We start from the raw sequence: 17,981 nt of genomic DNA, 5'->3' as shown, positions 1-17,981 counted from the left end.
CAACTGAAGAATACTTGTGAAAAGATGTCTTTCAGTTAGTCAAATAGCAAATAGTGGAGCTCTGGAGCCATCTACTGGTAAAAGTGATATTTTTTTTTACTTTTAAAACTGCATTTTCCAAAAGATGGGCAAAAATCTTACACTAAACCATGTCAAATTATCCATGTTATCCCCATGAATGAAAGTTAGAAATGTGGGTCTTTTATAAAGTGAATTTTACATAATAAGCTGTTTTTGTATAAAAAATTTTTATTTATTTATTTATTTATTTGTATAAATTTAAAAGATATGACAAATCCTCCAAAAACTGCACAAATATGAAGTAAAAATATTAATAAACAGAGCAAAATTACATTTGTTTTTTAAAAAACAATTATTTTGTTACAAAATTACATTTTGTTGCCAGGGGACCCCGAAGACCCTGAGTGTGACCCTTTTTTTTTTACACTAACATAAAAACAAGATATCACTCCAATTTTTTTTTCTTTGTAGATCTAGAAAGTGTTAACAACTATACAAAGTTTCATGTCATTTGGACAAAGAGAACATTTTTTTTAATTTGAGCAAACGTCGTTTGGGGTCTGTGCAGACCCCAAAGACCCTATAAGGGTTAAGCCAAATCTATCAGCTCTGAAACAAGAAATATATTAATAAAACCAAAGATTGCCCGTTTGATATACCCAAAAATGAATTATACCTCATGTTTAAAACACTATCTACATAAAAACCAGCGGCAAATTCCATGCTCTCTGGTGTATTCCGTTCCCCTTAACGACCCCTAGGGGGCGCAGTGCGAGTTCCTTTTCTAATGGAAACATCTCAGGTTATGAGGCTCCCTGAGAATAGGAGAACAAGATACTGCGTCCCTTTGCCATGCTTTTGGTATTCCTGCACACGTTTATTTCAGACAAGAAGTGGATGACGTTTTGCACAGGCGCCCTCTTGTACTCTCGGTCACAACAGTGGTGATGTCATAGGCTGTCGCCTGCCAATGTCAAGTTCATTGTTGTGTTTAGGGTGTACTCACACCCGTGCCTCGAGCGCGTTTGACCCCCAAAGCCCTGGTTCATTTGACAAGAGTGATTGCTCCGTTCCGTGCCTGGGCGCGGTTCGTTTAGCCGGCCCTGGCCCGCTTGGAAGAGGTTCGGTTGGGCTCGAGCGACGGTTCACATGCAGTGTGAGCGCTAACCGTGCCGGAGCACGGAACAGTTACTACTTTCGTGCGCACTACTGTCATCATTAGGACAGCAAACATCTTTATTACTACTTTGATAGTACACTTATCAATTCATGTAATTAATTCGAGTGTATTTGGGTTTATAACGGGTCTGGTTCTCTCCTTATTGATGAACAGGAATTGTAGTTTGCAAGTAAAACTTCAAATTCCTCCATTAACGTCAGCTGCCTTCGTAATAATCCTCTGATATGTGCAAGTGAAAATCGCTGTGTGGCATAAATTATAAATAGCCTATATATTAGGCAGTCTTCCATTCTTCCATTCAAAAAGTTGCATCGTATATGACATAAATGTGCTTCGGCCTGGAACGTTAAGTGCAATGTGAGTGCAGGCCAGCGGGGGAGTGGGGAGGGGGGACAATCGCATTTGGGCATGGTTCAAGGCAACCGTGTCTAGTGTGAGTACACACTCATGCTTCAAACACCTGTCATGCCGGAGCCATTCCACATAGCGACCCCTAGGGGATGCAGCGTCTCTTTCCCTATTCTCAGGGAACCATGGTTACATGCGTTATTACAGGTTTACAGTTTTTTTTTCAACTGCTTACACACATTTTCAAAACTCTTTTTTTCAAAACTTCAAAACACACAAATCCAACAACTGCACACACAAAATACAATATGAATAATACTTCTAGAAAAATGAAGCAACGCATTCAAAATATCACAAACACATCTCAAAAGCAAACATTTGTCTTACGTTGCAAACACCTTTGCAATAATATTCTATTTTTGGATATATCATATACACATAGTTAATTCAAAACCTAAAGCTTTTCTTTCATGAGCCCCTATGTACATTTTTGTACAAGATTGAAAGTAATTAGCAGAGAGATGTTGAAAAATTCACGGTAAACACGAAAGCAAGATTGAAACCAAACTATTTATTTTTTTGCTGTAAGCATTTGTGGTTGTGAATACAGTATTACACAGTACGAAAGAAAAGAAATACATCAACCATGTGTAGTTGGACAGAAACAATGGGTGTGTTTAAAAAAAGGAAATCAAGATACTTCCTGTTAGATTTCTGTGTGTTACATAGAGAATTGTGTGTTGTGTTTTGCAAAAAGTGTTTTATGAAATTGGAAAACTCGAAGGCAGAGAATTAGTGTATGGTTTTGCAGATTTGCTGTGTGGCTCTGGTGTTTGAGTGTCAGGTTTCAGAAATTGTGTGTCAAGTAAGGATTTTGTGTGTAAGCATTTGAAAAAAAAAACTGTAATTATAAGGTACGTTATTTACAGTTTATTTACAGTAGGTTTATAGTGGCATATATATAGTGAAATGCTTCAGAAACAGAAAGTTTTCCAAGTTCTATGAAGTATGTAAATACCTTGGTTTATTAATAAGATAATCATTCAGTACACATGATGTATAATGTCCCAGGATCAGGTATGAACTTCCTTTTTTCTGAAAACTGGAAATACAGAAGAGAAAAAACAAAACATGAACTTAGGGTTTCAATAACAGTACTCATAGCCTGTGCTGAAGCTGTATGTAATGCAGATATAAATATAATATGATGCAGATTTGTATATAGGGTCAGGTCTTTATCTGAAACACATGAACCACCCTGTCTTTTATCTCAGAGCAAATTTCACGTCACCTTCAGGGCTGTGCACAGCAACGCAGTCTGTTGTGATCAGCTTCTGTTATTGACCTGGAAAGAAGTGAGTGTGTATTTAGTGAGTGCACATGGAATATTTCTGAATCTACAATATAAAGTCTTGTTTCAACGTTACTTTAAAGAGATAGTTCATTCCAGATTGTCCAAACTGCCCTTGTTGAAAGCATTCACCCCAATGCCAAAGCATGACCCAAAGCTATCAGGCGACAAAAAAAAGCACCATAAAAGTAGGTTGATGTCTTCTAAGGTTTTATACATGTAACAGAGTTTAAATAATATTAGTTAAATTCAACATAAATTGGGAAAGCTCGCCATTGGTTTCTGCGTTTGTTCACATGATATTGGAGCTATGTCATCATCAGCAGAGTCGTATATCAAGCCCAAGTTTAAACTTTAAACTATACACAAGTATACTTATTTTGTCTGTCAGCTCCTAGTTGTGTTAGTTGAGTCAAATATGTGTTATTTGTGACGATAAGATGAAGAGTGTGTTAAAGGTGCACTATGTAATATTTTCTGTCTGCTAGAGGCCTATTCAAAACAAAGGCGTAGATTGATGACGGCAAGTTTGAGCACGGAATCATGTGGTCTTCACTTCACAGCCAGTGGAAATAATCGGGATAGGACTCATGAAGAAATCATGTTCATGGATGCGATTATTAACGTTACTGTAGTGTGAAGCAGAGCAGGAGCGAGTGTTGTGGAGCTGAACGAGGAGCTGGAGCGATTGATCAACACACGCCTCACGAGCAGCGGGACTTTTATTATGACACAGTCGCCGGCGCCGCTTCCGCTTTTCCGGTCATGAGTATGAGGTAACGCAGCTCTGTTTATCATATTAGATACATTTGAGAGTGTTGAAAATGATGTTATAACGTTACTCTGTGCGTTCGCTCGGCGGCTGCTGTGAGACACTGTTACACACTGCAGTAAGATAGATCGATTTTACAATATCATATTAAATTCTGGATGATTGTGTTGATAAATGACATGCAATTAATTTTAAAACATATTGTATGATGGAGAAAATTACTGTTAATAAAAATAAAGCTGCATCTGATTATGCTATGTTAGCTACTTCTCAAAATAGTGTTTTTCTCTGAGGCATGGTAAAGCATGAGACTCGCAAAAAATCAAGAAAATTAGATGTAAACGATAAGACTAAACGTGTTGAGCTATATAACAATAATTAGTTTATTGTCTATAAATGTATCCAAACAGTTGTTCCCTTGTCTATTAAAACATGTAATATATTAAAGCGTCTTTGGCGTTTCCATGGTTTCTACAAAATAAACTGGAAATCAAGGGTAACGCGGGTATGACACCATGACAGGCGACTCTTCACACGTCCCGGAGCCTTGGTTAAAATTGCAATTTTCTCACGATTTACAATTAGTTGGAAACATTTGGGATATTGTAAGTACTCAAGTGAACAAAATATATAACACTGGCCTAGTGGTTTTTTGATATTTTACTGTAAAAAATATTACATATTGCACCTTTAAGTCACATTGGTGCCGTGACCCGGATGAGACTGAGGTTTAGGAGGATGAGTGTAATGGAGGCAAGCTAGTAGTTGCTGTGCAAGTGAACCTCACTCCTCTGATAGAGATGCTCTAGTGACTGACACTAGGGGTTGCAGCCTTTAGCCTCCTTGTTAGAGCATCCAACTCCCACACCTGAGACCCAGGTTCAAGGCCCGCGCAGAGCGGGTCGAGTAGGACCTGGGTGGAGGAATTAAATATATAAATATATAAGAAGTGCATCAAAGAATTATGTTTATTATGTTTATTGTGCATTGCAACATTAAGCACTGTAGCATTCTTTGTTCTTCATGTATTTCTTTGGGTGGGTGAGTTGTCTGGAGTTTTCACAAAAGTTTCATGGCCCCAAGAATATTTTGTTGTAGTTTCTGTTGCAGTCCTATAGCTTGTCCAGGGTCAACATTTTATTTGGTAATGTTGGGCAGTTTTGATTTATATGCTGTTTAATGTTGATGATCGCGTTATTTTATACACATCTGCTTACATATGCTATTACTTGTTTCTGCTGCTTCTTCACCTTTGTTTTGATCAGGAGATTCAGTACTATTATTTATTTAAAGAGCTAGCTTTAATGCAAAAACAATAAGAAATCCAGTCAGTGTGGGAAAAAGTCAGTGGGACTTTATACATAAAAGTATGCAGCTGTATTTATTTTACCTTTTTTATTCTTTTAGGAGGCTTGAAAAACCTTCTTCAGTAGTTTTATGTGAGTGGCAAACTGAAATGTAACAGTGCAGTGTGTGTTGTTGGCTAGGGTCTACTTTTATTGTATGGAGGGTCATTCGGTTTAATGTTGTCTTTTGTGTTCGTACAAGGGGTTATTACCTAATTTGAGCAGGAACTAGCAGCAGCCATGCTTGAATTACTCATTTATTGAAAGATTTTGATTTAAGCCACATCTGCACCTCTCATCAGGGTCCATCCCTTTCTGCAGAGCTGTTCTTGCCCATCATGCATAAGTCTTTATGACTGGCCACTCTGCACTTTAATTGCCTCTGCGCAGTAACTGATGTGTCCTGTTGTCTCACGATCGAAGCAATGTTCCAAATAAAGACCGATTCCTAATCAGCGCCAGCAGAGAGACTAGAGTCAGAGCTCTGGAATACAGCTGGTGTTCAGGTGAACAAGGGCACTATTGCATTGTGGGAGAAGAACTATCCTTTATTACTGCAGACCTCTTATCGTGCTCTTCACACCAAGAGCTTATTGATCCCACCATTCTAGATCCCCTCTTATAACATAAGCACCTAGAGGGATTGGTCACATCTTTCTCCATGTTTGCCTGGTCAGGGCCGCCAGGGTCATACATGAGCAGGAAGACACTACAATGATCACTCTGACCGTGTCAGAACTGGTGAAGTTTAGTTAATTCTAAGTTACTGCATTTTTAAAAAGACTAAGTTTTATATAACATCTGTTTAACTTATAACATGAAAGTATGGTTAATAGTATAATGTTTTACTCAAATTAGGGTGATGCAAAAATGAGTACACCCCACTGAAAGTCTCTGGAGCAAAGCTAAATTTTTAAATTTTCAATTTTAAAGCTAAAAAGGGTGTTAAAACCCCTTTCCATTTCATGCTGTCAGCAATGGCACCACATGGAAGAGAAATGTCACAAGACCTGAGAAAGAAAATAATTTCTTTACAGCAGAAAGGTGAAGGCTACAAGAAGCAAAGCTTTACTTATCAGTCAGAATATTGTAGCAAAAGTGGTACAAAAATTTTAAAAAGATGGAACTGCAACCATCTCACAGAGACGTCCAGGTCGTCCACGGAAGTTAACACCTCGACAGGAGCGTCTTCTGATGAGAAGTGTTGAAGAAAATCTGCATGCAAGTTCACTGCAGTTATCTAAAGAAGGAGAAAGCCAAACTGGGGAGACTATTTCCCATGACACAATACGGTGTACACTGCAGAGGAATGGCATCATGGGTGCCGTCCACTAAAGAAGCCTCTCCTAAAGCCCAGGCACAAAAAAGCCCGTCCAGTGTTTGCCAGGGCCCATGCTGACAAAGATGAAGACTACTGGGACTCTGAACTCTGGAGTGAAGAGATAAGATAAATGTTTTTGGCACTGATGGCTTCAAAACTGCATGGCATCGCAAAGGTGAGGAATACAAAGAAAAATGCATGGTGCCTACAGTGAAACATGGAGGTGTCAGTGTCCTTATGAGGGGCTGCATGAGTGCTGCTGGTGTCGTTTCATTGATGGCATCATGAATTCACAGATGTACTGCTCTTTACTGAGAGAGAAGATGCTAAAAGAGGTCATTCTTGAAGAATGTAAAAAGATAGATGTTGCAAAATGTCGCCAACTTGTTCATTCCATGCCTAGAAGACTTGGTGCTGTCATTAAAAATCATGGAGGTCATACAAAGTACTAGAAGTAGTAGTTTTTGTTGTGGGGTGTACTCATTTTTGCATCACCCTAATTTGAGTAAAACTGAAAAATGTGTAAAGTTATGTTATTAACCTTACTTTCATGTTATAAGTAAAACAGATGTTATATTAAACTTAGTCTTGTCAACATTTTGGAAATTGTTTTTGTGTTCATTGAGATATTGCTTAAAATGTCACTTTTCAAAGAGGGTGTGCTCATTTACGCTGAGCACTGTACATAAGAACTAGTAAAACAATATATTTAAAGTTTGTAAAATACACACTGGTGTCTATGGAAGCGGCAATAACAATCAATTCAAATATAATTTGCAGACGTGTTTTATTCATATCAAATACAGTTCACCGGCCACTTACTTGCATGTATTTCGGGAGAAACTGATGAATTTACGTGCTGTAAATCCGACTGACAGGACTCTAAACTGTGCCACACGACTTACATTTCATTATACTATACAATTGTATCTGAGTATGTGCAATCCCTGGGATCAAACCCATGACCTTGGCATTGCTAGTGCCGTGCTCTAACCACTGAGCTACAGGAAAGCTTTTTTTATCTTACATTATAGATCAAGATTAAGATCATTTATAAACAGTGTTGGGTGTAACAGGTTACTGTAATTAAATTACTTATCCACTGAAAAAGTAAACTAAGGCATTACTGTTCATTTTTAGGTAATTTAATTACAGTTACTTATAATGTACTTGTGTTACATACTGTAAATTAGTTCAGCAGTTCTGTTTAAATCAATATTGAATTTAAAATCTAAATTTGTCGTCTAAAGGTAAAAGTGAACGCTGCCTCTTTAAAATCGTTATGTAGTGCAGTTGCGCGTGAGTTCGCAGCTTCGCACCAGTTGGCTGTGTAGTCTCTGTCTGAAGATGTCAGCAGAAGCGAGTGGCTGTTTTGCAGAATGGAAATAATCCAGTTAACTTCACTTTTTTGACACAGGTAGGCAAGAACATTACGGTAAAATGTAAGCTATGTCCTAGAGAGAAAAAAACTGTGCACAGTCTCTGAGAAACGGTCTTCAGTCAATGCGCTCTCAGCCAAAGCTTTCCGTGGTTTATTACACATAAACGTTCAAATACACACACAGTTATGTCAAAATGCCGTCTTGGCTTATATTCGCGTTGGTTATGTGAATGTGAACAGCATATTGTCTCTGTCCATTAAGTCTTAGTGACAGCAGCCTTTAAAACATCCTACTCTCTACTATTTGCTGTCTGTATTATAAATGATAATCAAACAACAAAAGAAAGCTTTAATAAGAATGAATCTATATTTAATTTATACAGTTATGACTATGCAGAGTTATTTTATATTTGATTATTCAATTTCTGTGGTATTTTTACTTGCTATTAGACCTACCGAAAAAAAAATATAGGCCTTGGGCATTGCTTTATTTGTATCTTTAAATATTTTTACCATAGTTTCGACTTTGGTATCAAGTATTGTGCACTTTTGGTGATATTGGTACTGACTACTAGATTTTTGGTATCATGACATCCCTATTTGTTACTAAAAAATTAAGTATTATAGTATGTTTTAATAAAGCTAAAATGTTTTAAAAAGCTATAAAAGGCTAAACTATTCCATGTTTGACTCATATTTAAATTCTTAATAGAGTTTCCTTTCCATTGTCTATCCGGTCAAGGTTTATGGGGATTTTAAGAATTAATTAGTAATGAGTTAAATTACTTATTGAGTAATTAAATTACTTTTCAGACAGAGTAATTAGAAACGTATTTTATATACAATATTGATGGTGTAATCAGTAATTAGTAATTAATTATTTTTTTGAAGTAACTTACCCAACACTGTTTATAAAGGTTTTTAAACGACAAAACACATACATGAGAATCGGAATATCAGATAGTTGATGACATGGTATGCAAGTCTATGAATATTTTGAATTAAATAGGAAAAACTAAATAAAAGCGATACATCTGTCATACAGTGGTATTGTGGCTGCGTGTGTGTGATGTGACAAGCATGACGCGTCACCATGGAAACAATAAGGGGCAACTTTCTAAAATAATGGTGGCGTTAACTGTGGGTGTTTTTTTTTGTTGTTTTTTTTAACAATCAATTGATTAATTAGTTAGAAACTAGCTGACATGAACACAGGAGCCATCAGTTGTCTTCTTATGAATGACTTGTTTGTCATTGAGTCAGTGTTGCTGATGCAAAGTAGGCCCTTTGTTACCAAACACCAAATAACTAAATTAGGATACAATTACGAGTCATTCACAAACTGTTAAACATTAAACTGTTGGTTACTTTAAAACTAACCTTCATCTGGGAGATCACAGGGATATGTCAATATTTGATCTGTTAAAGCAACAATATGTACATTTTCACCACTAGAGGTCGCTTATTCAGTCGCTTATCCTTGATTTTGTGGAATCATGGGATGTGTTGTCTTCACGTCTACAGCCAGGGGAAAAGAATCCGATGGGACTCGGGCAGAAATCATGTTCATGGATGAGATTATTAATGTTACTGTAGTATGAAGCAGAGCAGGGCGAGTGATGTTGGAGCTGAACGAGACCGCTGGAGTGACTGCTAATGAGAGACGAGCGCGACACGCGTCTCGAGAGCAGCGGAACTTTTATTATGCCACAGTCGCCGCTTCTGCTTTTTTTGGTCTAGCGTATCTGGGGTAATGTGCCGCTGTTTATCATATTAGATACATTTGTGTGTTGAAAGTTGTTACTCTGTGTGTTCACTTGGCAGCTGCTATTAGACACTTGTTGCACACTGCAGTAAAATAGATCAATATTAGTCATGGTAAAACATGGTACTCACTATAAATCAAGAAAACGAGATTTAAACAAGAAGCTATATGACATGATTAGTTTTCAGTCGATGAATGAATCCAAACAGTTCCTCATCTGTCTAATAAAATATATAATATGATTTATTTGACAGACGAGGAATATAATGTGTCTTTGGTGTTTCCATGGTATCTACAAAATAAAACTGGAAATTGAGGGTAACGCGGGTATGATGTCATTGATAGGCGATGTGTCCTGGTTAAAATCTAATATTTCTCTGCATTTAAACATTCTTTGAAACATTTGGGATAATGTAAGTACACAAGTCAACAAAATATATAACATTGTTCTAGTGGTTTTTGAATATTTTAATCCAAAAATCTTACTGTACATATTGTGCCTTTAACTGGTTGCACATGTCAGATTTATTGCATGACTCGGGCAGAGAAAAGCTGTTGCTATCAAACATTGTTTAACGTGAGTCAGTGTAATGGTGAAGGGATCGATCAAATAGGCCAACTGATGGAAGGTTTGCAATGAAATTTCAAGCTCCCTAGTAAAAGTATTTTTTAGCATTTTTAAAATACAAAAATACAGTAGTTTATTTTGATACATGGTGTGGCTGCAGTATTTTGTAGTTTATTTTGATACACTTAAAATTAAGGTATTTGGTATTTTATTTTAAAATACATTTTGATGTATTTTTGCCCAACCCTGATGACATCCACTGTGAACTTCACTGGAATAACTTTGTGATGAACTGAGAATCTTCACTACATATTGTTTCATTTTACTTCCACGTAAAATATTTGTACAAGCAGTTTGTTTTATACCTTGAGTAAACAGCATGTGCTAACATTCTACTTGTGACTGTGTAGTAATCATTCTTACTAAGCTAATCTAGCTCTTTACCATAGATGATACTCATAATTTATGACCTGTGAATCTGCCTTCACTTTTAAACCAAAATAAATAAGATTAAAAAATACATAATTATGCATATATGAAGATATTAATCATATATTATATATAACTTTAAATATATAATAAAAATGATTAATTATTTTCATTATTGTATTACATTTCATGAATAGGCCTATTAAAATTCTAAATGATCTAACATTTCTAAATATCTAAAATTTATGGAAAAGATGTCTTTAATTGTTACGAAAGTAATGAAAAATTTCATAATACTCCTAAAAATAGGCTTTCAGGGGTTATGCTAATAATTTCTTATTTTTTCTCTTAAGCGTGTCTGATCCTGAAGCTGTCTGATGTGCACTACTGTGGTATTCTACAAATCTGTCAGCTTTGCAGGCGTGTTGTGACTTGTGTGTTGGCAAAGAGAAGTTACGTGTGTGTGTGTGTGTGTGTGTGTGTGTGAGAGAGAGTGTGTGTGCGGTCAAAATACATGAGAAGAAGAGAGGGCTGGATGTATTTATGGTAAAACATATTTAGCTTCAAGGTTTACAGATTTTAGTCTTTAAGGAATTCAAGGTCTTTAAAATAAATGTCAGATCAAATTAGAAATTCAAATGTAAGAAATGTATCTCTTTATTCTGTAAGAAATATTTTTATATAATGGCAATCTGCTTATGGACAAGACGGAGAACTGCAGAAAAGCACGTACTGTGGTAAGTTCACTGTTGACATTTGCCACATTATACAAACTGAGGCATATTGTCAGGCTACACTTCAGAACTCGGAATTTGAACTTTGCTCTTTTTCTTCGCTGTTGAAACATATAGAGTTTGCTACACAGTACTGAAATTTGAGAAAGAAAAAAAAAAGTTCTGTAGGCTTTTTTAATTGTACTATATTCTGACATGTCATATACATTGTCCCCAGTATTTTATGCACTATTATACATCCTTTCTATCTCAAATCCTCATAAATAATTTTACATGTTGTCATGGCACTGGTTCTCTGGTTCCTCTGATAACACATGTGATAAGACATATATTTGATATCTGTGTGTTTTAGTTTGGGAAATGTCTTTTTAGAGCATTTTCTCACCTATAGTATGTGTATACATTGATAATTTAGAATGTATGTGAATCTTAGGCTTATTAGATATGATACTTTGATAATGTTTATTAGATGTTTGTACACAATAGTTAATAGTAGATTATTTTCAGACATCATAAATTTATTTGTGCTTACAGTTTACTGGAAAAATCTGCAAAATTACTAAGTAATGGATCATTACTGTAATGATTTCGTAAAAGCATAAAATAGCTGATTTAATATATTATGACTGAATCTTATTATACAGTATTGAATGTTCACAAAATATTTGCTATAATTTTGCTGGAGATGAAATTAAGACTTGAATATATGAAAATTATTTGATATGAGATTATTTGAAAAATCCAGAATCAGGTGAAATTTCATTGACTCGATTCATAATTCTGATGCAGAATTTACATCACCATGTAAAATTATTATTATTATACATGAAATGATTTCCACTGTGTAAACAGCAGAAATCACCTTTTATAACTAAAAAAAAAAAAAAAAAAAAAAAAAAAAAAAAAAAACTGAAAAACAGTCCACACACTTGTATCCATTTTACAGCAAACACTAATAATTATTTGGATATATCAAAAAGTATTACTCTTTCTCTTTATATATTTGGCCAGCTTTATAGAGAATGTAGTTCTTATCTTCTAAAGGGTCATCTGCAACACCCAAACCATCTTGCATCTTTTTTATTTTTTCCCCTTTGGCTCGTTTTTTTCATCTGGGCCCCGTCTCTTAAGTGCCATGGACAAATGTATACAACCTGTTTTTCACTCTACATAAAAGAAAGAATGGCCTTTATTTTCAGAGAAGCTTTCTGTTGTTCCAGGGACAGTGATCTTTGAAGTATCATGAAACCCCCCTGTTTTAGCCTGTCTTTCACATCTCAGAGCTGGAAAAAGTCTCGAAATGGGCGTGTAAAGCTGTGGATAAGTGGTGGGGAAGAGGGGAGAAAACAACCAATAAAACACAGAACTACAACACACTCATTATACAGAATAATGAATATTAAGGAAAAAGGAAATTATGAGGAAAAATTATGAGCTAATCACAACTCCGGATCTTGCCGGTATTACACATTGACGTCAGAATCCATGATGTTTTGGGGTTTCATGACCCTTTAATAATATATTAAATCCCGCAGCACGTTGACGTGATTGGTTAAAGGTAGTTTTGACATCAGAAACACCAGCGATTTCAAACTGCGTTTTTGAAACTGTCTTTAGATCACTGCAGTTTTAAACTGAAAATACTCAGCAATGGTGATCATGACATATGAATTTGCACATGGTTTGTCTTAAAAGGTGCCTTAGAACTTTTTTTTAAAAGATGTAATATAAGTCTAAGGTGTCCCCTGAATGTGTCTGTGAAGTTTCAGCTCAAAATACCCCATAGATTTTTTTAATTCATTTTTTTAACTGCCTATTTTGGGGCATCATTAAATATGCGCTGATTCAGGCTGCTGGCCCTTTAATTCTCGTGCTCCACGCCCACGGAGCTCGCGCTTGCCTTAAACAACATAAAAAAAGCTCAAACAGCTAATATAACCCTCAAAATGGATCTTTACAAAGTGTTCGTCATGCAGCATGTCTAATTGCGTAAGTATGGTATTTATTTGGATGTTTACATTTGATTCTGAATGAGTTTGATAGTGCTCCGTGGCTAAAGCTAACATTACACACTGTTGGAGAGATTTATAAAGAATGAAGTTGTGTTTATGAATTATACAGACTGCAAGTGTTTAAAAATGAAAATAGCGACGGCTCTTGTCTCCGTGAATACAGTAAGAAACGATGGTAACTTTAACCACATTTAACAGTACATTAGCAACATGCTAACGAAACATTTAGAAAGACAATTTACAAATATCACTAAAATATCATGTAATCATGGATCATATCAGTTATTATTGCTCCATCTGCCATTTTTCGCTGTTGTTCTTGCTTCCTTACCTAGTCTGATGATTCAGCTGTGCACAGATGCAGACGTTCTGCCCTTGTCTAATGCCTTTCATAATGTTGGGAACATGGGCTGGCATATGCAAATATTGGGGGCGTACATATTAATGATCCGACTGTTACGTAACAGTCTGTGTTATGTTGAGATTCGCCTGTTCTTCGGAGGTCTTTTTAAACAAATGAGATTTAGATAAGAAGGAGGAAACAATGGAGTTGGAGACTCACTGTATGTCATTTCCATTTACTGAACTCTTGTTTTTCAACTATGCCAAGGTAAATTCAATTTTTGAATCTAGGGAACCTTTAAAGGTCCCGTTCTTCGTGATCCCATGTTTCAAACTTTAGTTAGTGTGTAATGTTGTTGTTAGAGTATAAATAAAATCTGTAAAATTTTAAAGCTCAAAGTTCAATGCCAAGCGAGATATTTTATTTAACAGAAGTCGCCTACATCGAACGGCCAGTTTGGACTACATCCCTCTACTTCCTTCTTTAATGACGTCACTAAAACAGTTTTTTGACTAACCTCCGCCCACAGGAATACACAAGAGTTGCGTTTGTAGAGTGTGTTTGTCGCCATGTCGTCGAAACGCTGTTATTTTCATCCCGCAGTCCAATCACCGGGTCTGATTCCGGCTCAAATTGATAGGGTAAAATTAAAGACATGTTTACAATAACACTGAGCGCGTGCATCTCCACGTTATGGTAAGAGGCGTGACTTTTCCGGGCAAGGAGCGCTAAGCTGCTGTCGAATCACAACACAGGAACCGCTGGCACAATCAGAACTCGTTACGTATTTCTGAAGGAGGGACTTCATAGAACAAGGAAGTCATCAGCCCGTTTTTATGACAGTGGAAACAGCGGTATACAGATAAGTAAATTATGTGAAAAACACTGTGTTTTTTTACAAGCGAAACATGAACACATGTTATATTGCACACTATAAACACAATCACAGCTTCAAAAAGCCACGAAAAACGGGACCTTTAAAGCACATTAAAAACAACACACAGACATATAAACAACATTAAAAACTTGATTTTCACCACTTCCTTGAAAATAAATTCCAGAGCGCTACAACAGCTCATGAAATGACCCTTCACAATAGATAATGCTTTACAATAAACTCTTTTAGAGATATAATATGGTAATTTATCTGTTTATCAATAAAAAATACCTTACTCACCTGTTGAGTAACAAAAACGCTATTTCCGCAAATCCCTGAGTTCTCGCCATCTCCAAAAAGCCAAGCCAATGTTGATCCTGGTTTTATTACAAGCTCTGTCAAGTTCTCTTTTTGCCAGCAGACTCTCCTCTGTTCGGCGTTTGTTTAAAACGAGGGATTGGAGATTTAGCTGCTCCATGTCAGCCTTTCTCAATCATTGTGACAACTAACCTATGCCACTCTCGCTCCATACACGCATCAAAGTAGCCGGAGCAACTTTTCTCTATTCACAGATATGACAAGACGTGCACAAGCGAGTGACATATGTATGCAATTTCCTGCAAAAACCATCCTGCTAGCTCAAAAATATTTGCTTATAATAAGCTTACTGTACTAAATCAGGGTAAGACAAAAACATGTTTTTGAAAGAAGGATTGATGATGTATTTTGAAAAGTTATATAATGTACCTTTAAGTAGTTTCAATGCACAGTGAGGGAACTGCGGGGGTTGTAAGTTGATGAAAAGTTATAAAAATGACAAAAAATAAATAACTAAAAAATAAGAGCAACAAAAATTAAAGACTAGTATCTAACTCAAACAATAGAGCATGGTGCCAGGACTGATCAAATTCAAATGCATACTTTGAATGCAAAGAAAGTTGCTTTGGATAAAAGCAAATGATGAAATATTTTATTTGTTTACCTGCATTTATCATTAAGGACTCAAAGGTTGTGAAGATGTCCTAAATGATTGTGAGCAGCATCAGAAATTAACCTTTCCATTAAGGCACAATATTTGTCCCCCGGAACTGATTTCCAGGGGCATTTTTATAGTAGTTATAATTTTTTATAAGGCAATTTTATACCTTTTTAATTGTATGTGTTCTCTTTTATGTCAAATATTTAAGTTTAACCAAAATACTTCAATCAGTCAGAATGCTATAGACCAGGGGTTCCCAAACACATTCCTGGAGCCTCCCTAATACTGCATGTTTTCCATGTCTCCATTAATCAAACACACCTGATTCAGATCATCAGCTCGTTAGTCGAGACTTCAAGACCTGAAATGGGTGTGTCAGATAAAGGAGACATGCAAAATGTGCAGTGTTGGAGAGGCTCCAGGAATATGTTTGGGAACCCCAGCTATAGACTGTTACCAATCAAATTTTGTCAACATCAACAAAAGCCATCTTTACACTGCAATTGTAAAATAGAAGATCTGTCATGGCATGGCGAGACTGTCCTCCCCAAAAAAAAGCACCTTATTACGACCTATATTTACGTTTTAAAGTCATGCGCCCTCTAGCTGGCGTAAAAATAATGACAGTGTCGTGTTACGTCTGTCGTCATGAAATGATGTGTGACTGTCGTTACCAATCAAAATGCGTGTTCATTTAAATGCAATGTGTGGACTTTTTACATTTGTCCTATTTCCATTTAGCAAAATTCATTTTTTTATTAACGACTACTCCCACACCATCCCTAAACCTATCTTTAGTGATTTATAGTGCATACACACTTTATGAGCACATGCATTCCCTGGGATCGAACCCACGATCGCATGATCACATGATTGCATATTGTTATTGCAATGCTCTGCCAATTGAGCTACACGAAACCAAAATATGATGCAGATAAAAGGGAACAATGCATTAAAATGAAAGTGTCCTATATGGTTGTATTGGTTGGAGAACATGTTGGACATGGCATATGTTTATTTATACACAGATTGTTTAATGCTGCTCAAAGGTAATGCCACAATCAACACTTTATTTATTATCACATTTCACTTTAATGGCAACATCTGTAATAGGTTTTGTTTAATTGTACTGGGACATTCCCCCATTGGGGAGCATTTTTGTTAATTTTGGAGGAATTTTTGTCCCCAATATTGTGAATATTGTGTCCCCATTAATTTCTGACCCCGGTTATTACTATGCAGATGCTAGGGTGTTCCAGTAGGCAAGTCAACTAGACAATCCCCTGTAAAGACCTTGTCGACAAGACAGTCTTTGCACAGATCCTCAGCCGAGACACTTGTGAAAAAAATAACACTTGTGAAAATAACACTTGTGCTTGCTGTTTTAACTGAGTTGCAAGAATGGCGGTGTCTGTTCTGAAACGAAAGCATCTATGTTGCAATTCTCGGAATTCCTTTAATCAAATGTTGGGCAGTTTCTTCTTTTTAGTTTTCAAAATGTTTTATTCAGATAACTAATTTCCTGTATGTCTGTTGCAGTTTCGATGTGGAAAATGGATTGTCAATCGGGCGCAGTCCACTGGACCCCAGTCCAAGCTCGGGTCTGGTCCTCCAAGCAAACAGCCAGAGGCGAGAGTCTTTCCTTTACCGCTCGGACTCAGATTTCGACCTGTCACCCAAGACGATGTCCAGAAACTCCTCGACTGCCAGCGAGCTGTGAGCTTTTATCCCATATTAAAGCAAAATATGTCATAATACTCTGTCATTTGACTGGCTAAACTCATTTTCTGTTCAGAGTGATTTCTTGTTTAATTAATACTTCATCTTTTGGTATGTAGCTCTTGAGAGTAGTCATTTTATTTGTGACATTTGAGTTCATCATTTCGCACATTTAATAAAAGTATATACAGTACAGTCCAAAAGTTTGGAACCACTAAGATTTTTAATGTTTTTAAAAGAAGTTTCGTCTGCTCACCAAGGCTACATTTATTTAATTAAAAATACAGTAAAAAACAGTAATATTGTGAAATATTATTACAATTTAAAATAACTGTTTTCTATTTGAATATATTTCACAAAGTAATTTATTCCTGTGATCAAAGCTGAATTTTCAGCATCATTACTCCAGTCTTCAGTGTCACATGATCCTTCAGAAATCATTCTGATATGCTGATCTGCTGCTCAAGAAACATTTAATGTTTACAATTGTACAAAATATTTGTGTACAATATTTTTTTCAGGATTATTTGATGAATAGAAAGTTCAAAAGAACAGTGTTTATCTGAAATCTAATCTTTTGTAACATTATCAATGTCTTTACTGCCACTTTTGATTGATTTAATGCATCCTTGCTGAATAAAAGTATTCATTTCTTTAATTTCTTTTCAAAAAAATAAAAATAAAAATTCTTACTGACCCCAAACTTTTGAACGGTAGTGTATAATGCTACAGAAGCTTTGTATTTCAGATAAATGCTGTTCTTTTGAACTTTCTATTCATCAAGGAATCCTGAAAAAAAAAAGTACACAACTGTTTTCAACATTGAAAATAATCA

At 36.0% G+C, this 17,981-nt stretch overlaps 1 protein-coding gene across 1 annotated transcript in view; it reads left to right on the top strand.

The window, feature by feature from the left end:
- The window catches only part of pde4cb (phosphodiesterase 4C, cAMP-specific b), a 98,364-nt gene that overhangs the window by 61,702 nt on the left and 18,681 nt on the right, over positions 1 to 17,981 (top strand). The window contains 1 exon segment of the mRNA XM_048172902.1: positions 16,967 to 17,143. Within this exon segment, the coding sequence (XP_048028859.1) occupies positions 16,967 to 17,143 (177 nt within the window).

The sequence above is a fragment of the Megalobrama amblycephala genome, linkage group LG21, assembly GCF_018812025.1.
Source record: "Megalobrama amblycephala isolate DHTTF-2021 linkage group LG21, ASM1881202v1, whole genome shotgun sequence".
NCBI classification, from domain to species: domain Eukaryota; kingdom Metazoa; phylum Chordata; class Actinopteri; order Cypriniformes; family Xenocyprididae; genus Megalobrama; species Megalobrama amblycephala.
Note: the sequence above shows the minus strand (reverse complement) of the source record. Positions and strands in the feature narration are given on the sequence as shown.